The sequence below is a fragment of the Equus caballus genome, chromosome 18 (genome assembly GCF_041296265.1).
Source record: "Equus caballus isolate H_3958 breed thoroughbred chromosome 18, TB-T2T, whole genome shotgun sequence".
Classification (NCBI taxonomy): Eukaryota; Metazoa; Chordata; class Mammalia; order Perissodactyla; family Equidae; genus Equus; species Equus caballus.
This window is the reverse complement of record NC_091701.1, coordinates 9,908,542-9,917,662: the sequence shown is the minus strand read 5'-3', so window position 1 is coordinate 9,917,662 and position 9,121 is coordinate 9,908,542. Positions and strand designations below refer to the sequence as shown.

The 9,121-nt window shown below is 45.2% G+C and overlaps 1 protein-coding gene across 48 annotated transcripts in view; it reads right to left on the bottom strand.

The window, feature by feature from the left end:
* Nucleotides 1-429: 429 nt before the first annotated feature.
* CLASP1 (cytoplasmic linker associated protein 1) overlaps nucleotides 430-9,121 on the bottom strand; it is a 256,363-nt gene continuing 247,671 nt past the window's right edge. For all 48 annotated transcript variants that reach the window (XM_070240668.1, XM_070240633.1, XM_070240648.1 and 45 more), the window contains one exon: nucleotides 430-3,582. In XM_070240668.1, the coding sequence (XP_070096769.1) occupies nucleotides 3,496-3,582 (87 nt within the window). In that variant the 3' untranslated portion in view covers nucleotides 430-3,495. The remainder of the gene's footprint in view (nucleotides 3,583-9,121) is intronic.

The window sequence follows — 9,121 nt, the reverse complement described above, 5'->3', positions numbered from 1 at the left end:
CTTAATAAAGACTCCAAAGAAATGGATTGGTGCCCCTGGTGTCGTGCGCTGTTCCTCCTAAGACCACGCTCCTGCCGGCTGTCGGACAGCCCCTTCCGAGCCCTTCCCTGAGGGCCAAGCGAAGACCTGCCTGCCCCAGTCTCAGAATGCCTGGAAGCTAACACTCTCGCTGCCCAGACGAGCGGACAGGGCCCTTGGTCACGCAGCCCACCACGCATCTGCACGGCCGACCGTTCCACTCCACCCAGCATGGCAGCCCTGCCCGGGCACCCAGGTCGGCAGGGACACCGCCCTAGGGTCTGACCCGCTGACGTCACAAGGAGAAAGAGCTCCCCGATGCAGTTCTAATGTGGTCACATTCTGATGTCAGGAGATGGGATAAGCTACCTACAGGGCACGGTGACAAAAAACACTGCTCCAATGCAGGAATCTGAATTAAGTTTCATTTATTCTAGGGCAAACTCAAAGGGGTTTTTTTGTTGTTGTTTTCTTTTTTAGCAAATCCTAGCACATTATTAACAACAAAAAAAAATCTGTACATTTGCCATGATACACTTGAAGGTGAAACAAATAAGATATAAATACAGATATGGATGTAACATGAAAAAGCCCAAAAACAAAAAACAAAAACCCAACCTGGGGGTGTGGGGGACCATGCGTGTGAACACAGTGCCAACAAAACTATCTTGGTGGCTGATCCTTTTCAGAGCATTTCTTTTTTCATTTCCAAACATTATTGTTAGCAAAGTCCTGGTGGGATTCTACAAAGTTCTTATTTGCTGTTTTTTAATGTGTAATATTATGCTTGATAAATAAAGGGTGGCAGGGAAAGAAAAAGATTGATGAGACAAACTCGGCTGCATTACCTGCTTGGGGTATCGACAAGCTAGTGAGGAGCCCCAGAAAGGCAGCCCCGCGGCCGTCTCGGCCCGGTCCAGCGAAGCACACTTGGTGCCCTTGAAGAAGGCCACCTGCCGCCCCCTCGGCCTCGGCCTGCGGGCGCACCGGGGCCTGAGAGGGATGGCAGCAGCTTGAAGGGAAGCAAGAGCCAGGCAATCCGGCCCCAGCGGGGCGTGGGGGGTGTTGGGGCCCTGTACAGTCAGGTAAACGGGGGAGGCAAACCCAGTTTGGGGGGCTTTGCTCTTCTGTGTTCTGTTGTTTCGTCTGAACAGGAGGCCTGCAGGGAGGTGGCGGCAAGGCAAGGCAGCTGCAGCTGTCAGGACTCGGAGAGGGCGGCGGTGGCACAGCCCTCCCTGTGAGGTGGCGGCGGCATGCGAGTCTCCTCGGTGGTGGGAGCAGTTCTGATTGAGGCCAAGAGACCCGGGAGCGATTGTATCTAAGTCAGGAGATTGAAGGTGGGCAAGTGACATTCAAGGCTAGCCCTTCGTGAGTACTATGAGGACAGCTGGCAATGTTCAAGATTCTTCCCAACTACAGGCGGGGGCCAGGGCGCCCTGGGCGTCAAAGAGTTACAGGAGAAAGGTCTCTCTGAATGCAGCAAGCATAAAAGAACTCCTGAATAACCTAGCCAGAACGCACGTTTCCACCACAGAAGCGCCATCGAGACTTTCTGGCTCACTTGTAGAGTGTAAAAAAGAAATCCTGTTAGTGAAATATTAACAAACGGTATTTATCAATGAAAGTAAGGCCTGGTTCTGCTATGTTTTGAGCCAAAAATAAGTCAATAATATTCAACCACTTAAAATGCGCTCTTGAAGTTCCCTCAACAGCAGCAGTGGGGTACTTCCTACGTGTGCAAGATGCCCCCTCCACACACGCACATACATACACACACACACACACACACCCTCGCAGTGAAGGCACTCTGGCTTCACTGGTCCTGGACCTTCATTTTCAGTGCCCATTTCCAAATAAAGTATCTAAAACAAATTCAGAATGAAAACGAGTTATGTCTGCTACAGTGCCTTTCCCAGCTTCCAGCATCAACGCTGGAGGTCAGAGAATGGGGCCGTGTGGAGAGCAGTGGTGAGAACCTGTCCCTGCTCTTCAGGCCGGGGGCAGCGACTCACATCCAACAGCAAACACCTCAGTAAAAATTAACATGAGAATAGGCGTTTTCCTTACGGAAAAGTCAGTTCAATGGAGAGGATCTAAAATAGAGTAACAAGAGACAATACAAGTCTTCGTGATTGCATTAGAAGTTTCCACTCGGCTCTAAGAATTTTACTCAAAACTTACTTAACCAGACTCCAAATCTAGTTACTTTTATTACAGCAATCAAACCCCCAAGACATTTTTTTAAAAAGGTAGTTTCTTTGATAATTTCTCATTGAAGAAAAGGAAGCAGACTCTAAAACTGTTTCAAATCCTGTTTTTCTGCAATTTGCCACTCATCATAATTACTTTTTCAGTAAACAATGACTTTTTCAATAGATAGATGATCGAGAAGGTACTTCAGTCCATAAACTAAAAAACAAAAAGATTCTGACACTTGGTCTCTCTAGACTTTTCATTGATCTTAATCTGAAATTAAAGTCATAACTGAGAGGGGAGCGTTGCCCTTTACCAGACTGACTGAGAACATTTTAGAACTGAGCAGCTCAGGCACAGGTCAGGGGAGAGGAAAAAGACAGTGCTAACCGGGTGTCAGGAGGCCCAGGGTCCTGGGAGAAGTCCAGGTTTCCCCAAGATCTTAGCAGTAGAACAAACGCTCCTCCTCCACTGTCTACACTTCACGAAACGGCTTTTTAGGCGGCCATTAACTGATGCCATAACTTTACCTTGACTGCATTTAAACTGTAAGAACTCTCTCGAGTGGCAGCCTGGGGGTGGGGACAGCGTCAGTGGAGCTGCTCAGAGGCGCAGGAGCCTGTCCTGGGGGATTATGGAGGATGCCCTCCTACACTAAAGGTGAGGGCAGTCAGCCTCCAGTCTAGGCATTATAAGCAAAATGTCACGTTTTTGTTAAAAGACCATCTTCAGGCTTTTCTCCATTTCTTGCAAAGACTTGATTTACATTCTTAGTAGGTCTCAAAACACAACTTAAAGACAAACGACCCTTCCATGGTGTCAACTGTGAAAGGGGTAGTGCTCTGCCTCATACAGGCCACGTCCAGAGGAAAGTAAACTAAGATGAAAGAGAAACACAAATTAACACTCCCTCCTCAAATCTGTTGTTAACTGAAAAGAAAATGCTATTTTCTACCAAGTATTGGCTAGAGAGCTCTGATTTTAAAATCTGCACCCACACACATGGTTGTATGATCTCAGCAGGCTGTACAAGACATGTTTAAGTATCGCTCTTTTCTGATTCCTGTTGTTTCTTAAGAAGATGCAATGCTGGCCTTGTTTCCTTTACATTCAATACCAGTAAGATTCTACACAAAAGCTGGAAGGGACCAAAATACTGATTGTAATAAATATTTGCGGGCCTCCTTGTACTGACTGGGCAGCCGATGGGGGGAGGTGGGAAAGGTCTCAGAGAGGCACCACCGATTGCTTCTAGGGCTACACGAAGAGACTGTGGCGTCGCCATTAGCTGTGTGTGGACACGTCGGAGGAGGAGCTGCTGTTGCTGTTCGTGGTTTGGGCCCTCTTTATATATAAGTTTAGTAGCTTCATCTGCAAACAGAAGGTACAAATAAATTAGCAAGAGGAAAAGCAATCAAAAAGTAGAAAACAGGAAAACAACCCCAGGTGACAATAAGAAAAGAGCACGTCCTTTAGTTGAGAAATTCATCACACAAACATTTACTGAGGGCCTACTACTCATCCAACACTTCTGCTGGGTGCCAGGGCCACGGAGGGAGACCAGAGTCTAGAGGGAAAGAAGCGCCATGGGTTACTACAAAAACGATGAAACCTGTTCTCACTAGGTGGGCCAAGGGCTCCCTGAAAAAAGCGTATGATGGGCAGATCCACAAATTTCTGGGGCGACTGCACCCAACAGCTCCATCCAAGCTAGTGGGAAGAGCAGGGTGAGAGCCCACGCTGCACTGGGATAAAGCAGCTAAGCCAAGGTTAGAGGTCAAATTCTCTAACTTTCACACCTTTGCTCAAGCTGTTCCTTCCGCCTAGCACGCCTTCTCTCCCCACCCCCACTTCTGCCTGCTGAAACCCACCGCAGCACTGTGGCACCTGAGACCTAGCCCCATGAAGCCCTCCCCCACCTGCTCATCTGGATGCCCTCACTTGTTCCTCTGAGCTCCTGGGGCACTCCCACCCCACAGTGCACGCAGCATACGCTGCCTCAAGCTATAGTTAGCAGTGGACTTGCTCGCTCCTTCCGGGAGATCAGACCTCCCTGGGGCCAGATACTGCATCACTAAATATCTCACCTCAGATGGGCATAGTGCTTTACAGTGAACGGCTTTCATAGCTGAGATCTCACTACTTTTTAACTTAAGCCCATTTGTACCCTCAAAATATGTAAAACAGCAATTAAGGTAATATATTATGTTGATAATTTGCCTGATCATATTAAGAATAAAAAGAAAGAGGTATTTGTAGAAGCAAAATGCCCAAAGCAATCTATTTAACACAGAACTTGTAAGATTAAGGGAATATGAAATGTTTAGTGTCCACAGCTCTTGACCTGCCTTGCTCTGAACAGACAGTGGGGCTGAGACAACTGTAAGCCAACCGAGGGGAGGAGAGGCTGGTCTCCAGGGGGACCCATAAAGAGAAGCTGAGGGTGGTGTGTGTGGTGCACGAGGAAGTAGGGCCCTCTGATGACCAGTGGGAACAGCAACAGTGCAGAGCTCCTAAGAGAGGCACTGTCCCCAGACAGCCTGCCCTGCAAAGGTGCTGTCATGCACGTGTCGAGCCTGCCTACACAGCCGCGGGTGTTTCCACAGCACAGTCCGCAGGGAGCAGTCCACCGCAGGGCTCTGCACACCAGCGCCTGGAGCTGTCTCACTCTTCTCGCTGCAGAGCAGCGTGTCACATTCATTTACAACTCATGTCGCAGTTTGCCATTCCCCACCTTTTAAAATCTTAAACCTTTTAATATATAGTCAGTGCAGCGATCAAAGTGCCATCATTTTCCACAAGGACTTTCATGCTCTGGGGCTCTCTGCGACGCGTCCAGGGCCAACTAGGTTCAAGGGAAATCCTGGCCCACGAGACAAAGCTCTGGCCTGAGGCTCAACAGATCTGGCAGAATGCTAGAAGCAACTCTACCACTAAAAGGCTGTGTGACCTCAGGCAGAACATTTTCCGAGCCTCGGCTTCCCCACCTGCAAAATGAAGAGGACTGAGAACGCTTCCACGTGCCCTCTGTGGCTCCTTGTGCAGAAACTGTGTCCTCTGAACACACCTCTCCAATTTCCACCAGAGTTGTTCACGCTTCTCCTTCCTGCAGTTTGCTCTGTCTTCTCTCGCTATGCAGCGCCCCTCCATCCTGCCAAGCCCAGCTCAGTTCAGTCCCACTTCCTCAAGAAGTCTCTCCCTTTCCTCCTGCTCCAGTGGGCCCATGGCCCAGCAATCAGCACCTGTCCCACTGTGTCAGTTGCGTGCTGGTCGCTCTGGGCTGCTGCACAAGTTTCCTCATGTGTCAGTCCTGTCCCCCAGCTGTAGTTTATGCTCCTCAGGGCAGGACAAGGTTTTGCTTTTCCTACATGCCTTAGCATACTGTAATGAAGACAGCAGGCTCCTAACACAAACTTGTTGAATCAAAGAGTCTTTAAAGACGGAAAAAATGATCCAGAAGATAGTTACATTTCTATGAAAGGCTGGTTAAAAATGAGTTGCTAAACACTATTATGTCTATTTGCAACTGAAAACCACAAAGAAGTCCCCTTAGTCAAGTCTAGAATCTAATTACAAGTACAAAGAGAAGATAGCGACAACAGCATTCACGATGTGTACATGTTCCACAGTTTACCAGGAGCTTTTACACTGACTGTCACATTTGAGCCTCACCAAAGTCCTCTGAGGCGGGCAGAGCAGGTTCTCCTGTTTTACAAACGGAACAGCTGGGGTTCAGAGCTTGCTCACTAAGCTGGTATACATTCAAGTTAAAGTGTTATAACTTTAGGATGTCAGATGTAATCCTCACAGCAACCACAAAGAAAACAGCTGAAGAATATACACAACAGGAAATGAGAATGGAATGAAAACATTTCAGTATAAAAAGCAAACAAACACAAAAGACAGCAATGCAGAAAACAAAGGACAAAAAAAGCTTGTAAGGCATACAGAAAACAAACACCAAAGTGACAGAAGTCTCTCTTTATCAGTTGTTACTTTAAACATAAGTGGGTTAAAGTCTCCAATCAAGACAGAGATGATCAGAATGGGTAAAAAAAGAGAAAGAGGATTCAACCACAGTAGCTGCCCCTTATCTTTGGGGTGCTCATTCTAAGACCCCCGCTGGACATCTGAAACTGTGGGCAGGACCAAACCCTATATACACTATGTTTTTTGCTATACATACATCCTTTGATAAAGTTTAATGTATAAATTAGGTGCAGTAAGAGATTAACAATAGTCATTAATAATAAAATAGAACAATTACGACAATATACTGTAATACAAGTTATGTGAATGTGGTCTCTCTCTTGAAATCTCTTATTGTACTGCACTCCCCCTTCTTGTGATGATGTGAGACGACACAACGCCTACATGATGAGATGAAGTGCAGTGAAGACACAGGCACTGTGATGCAGCGTAAGGCTACTGTCGACCTTCTGACAACACATCAGGAGGATCATCTGCTTCCAGACCACGGCTGACCGTGGGTAACTGAAACCACAGATAAGGGAGGACTACTGTATATGCTGTCTACAAGAGACTCACTTTAGATCCAAGACACAAATGGGTTGAAAGCGAAAGACGGAAAAAGACATCCCACGTAAATAGTAACCAACAGTACTGGGGTGGCTATACGAATATCAAACAAAACAGACTTTAAATCAAGAAAGGTTACAAGAGACAGAGAAGGACATCATATATCAATAAAAGATCAATATGGCAAGAAGATATAACAATTATAAACATTTACACATCTAGTAACGTCATCAAAACACATGAAGCAAAAAATTGACAGAATTAAAGGGAGGAACAGTTTTACAACAATAGCTGGAGACTTCAATACCTCACTCTAAATAAAACAGACAGAACAACCAAAAAGATCAGTAAGGCAACAGAGGCCATGAACAACATAATAAACCAACTAGATCTAAGAGACACATACAGAACACTCTACCCAAGTGCACATGGAACATTCTCCAGGATAGATTATAGGACAGGCTACAAATTAAGTCTCAAAAGATTTAAAAAGATAGACAGCATACAAAGTTATCTTCTCTGACCACAACTAGATGAAGTTAGCAATCAGTAACAAAGAAAACCGAAAAATTCACAAATTTGTGGAAACAGAACACCACATTCCTAAGCAACTGTGTCAAAGAAGAAATCACAAGAGAAGTCAGAAAATATCTGTAGACAAGTGGAAATGAAAACACAACATACCAAAACTTATGGAGTGCAGCAAAAGCCGTGCAAAGAGGAAAACTTACAGCTGTAAATGCTTATATTAAAAAAGAAGAAAGATCCCATATCAATAACCTAACTTTACATCTTAAGGAACTATAAAAAGGAGGATAAACTAAACCCAAAGCTAGTAGAAGGAAGGAATAATAAAGCTTAGAGCACAGATAAATGAAATAGAAAAACATTAGAGAAAAATCAATGAAGCCAAAAGCTGGTTCTTTGGAAAGGGCAACAAAATTGACAAACTTTTAGCTAAACTAAGGAAAATCCCCTCAAATTAGAAAATCAGAAACAAATGTGGGAACATATTACTGATTCTACAGAAATCAAAAGATTATAAAAGAATACTATGAGGGCCACCCCTGGTGGCCGGTGGTTATGTCTGGCACACTCTGCTTCAGCAGCCCAGGTTCGGTTCCCAGGCATGGACCTACACCACTCATCTATCAGTGGCCATACTGTGATGGCGTCTCACACATAAAATAGAGGAAGACTGGCAACAGAAGTTAGCTCAGGGCAAATCTTCCTCAGCAAACAAACAACACTCCCAAAAGCCAATAAAAACCCCCAAAAAGAATACTATGAATAATTGTACACCAACACATTAGATAACCTAGATGAAACAAATTTCTAGAAAAACAGAAACTACCAAGACTGAATTGTGAATAAAGAGAAAATCTGAACTGATCTATAACTAGTAAAGAGATTGACTCACTAATCAAAAATCTCCTGACAAAGAAAAGCCCCAGACCAGCCAGCTTCACTGGCGAATTCCACCAAACTGATTCTGCTCAAACTTTCCAAGAAAACTGAAGACGAAGGAACACTTCCAAACTCATGCTATGAGGTCAGCATTGTCCTGATACCAATGCCAAGGACATTATAAGAAAAGAAAACCACGCATCAATATCCTGTATGAACACTGATGTAAAATCCTCAAGAAAAGACTACCAAACCAAATTCAACAGCATATAAAAAGATTATAGGGGCCGGCCAGGTGGTGTACTGGTTGAGTTCATGTGCTCCGCTTTGGCGGCATGGGCTTTGCAGGTTCAGATCCCAGGCATGGACCTAGTACCACTTGTCAAGCCATGCTGTGGTGGCATCCCACATAAAATAAAGGAAGACTGGCACAGATGTTAGCTCAGTGACAATCTTCCTCAAACAAAAAGAGGAAGATTGGCAACAGATGTTAGCTGAGGGCCAATCTTCCTCACACACAAAAAAAGATTATATCTCGGGGCTGGCTCCGTGGCCGAGTGGTTAAGTTCACACGCTCCGCTGCGGCGGCCCAGAGTTCGGATCCTGGGCGCGGACATGGCACCGCTCGTCAGGCTACGTTGAGGCGGCGTCCCACATCCCACAACTAGAAGGACCTGCAACTAAGATATACAACTATGTACTGGGGTGGGGGGAGGTTTGGGAAATAAAGCAGAAAAAAAAGAAAAAAAGGTTGGCAACAGTTGTTAGCCCAGGTGCCAATCCTTAAAAAAAAAAAAAATAAAAAAAAAAATAAAAAAAAAAAAAAAGGAAGATTGGCAACAGTTGTTAGCCTAGGTGCCAATCTTTAAAAAAAAAAAAAAAAAAAGATTCTATCTCATGACCTATTAGAATTTATTCCCGAAATCCAAGGATGGTTCAACACATGAAGGTCAATCAGTATAAT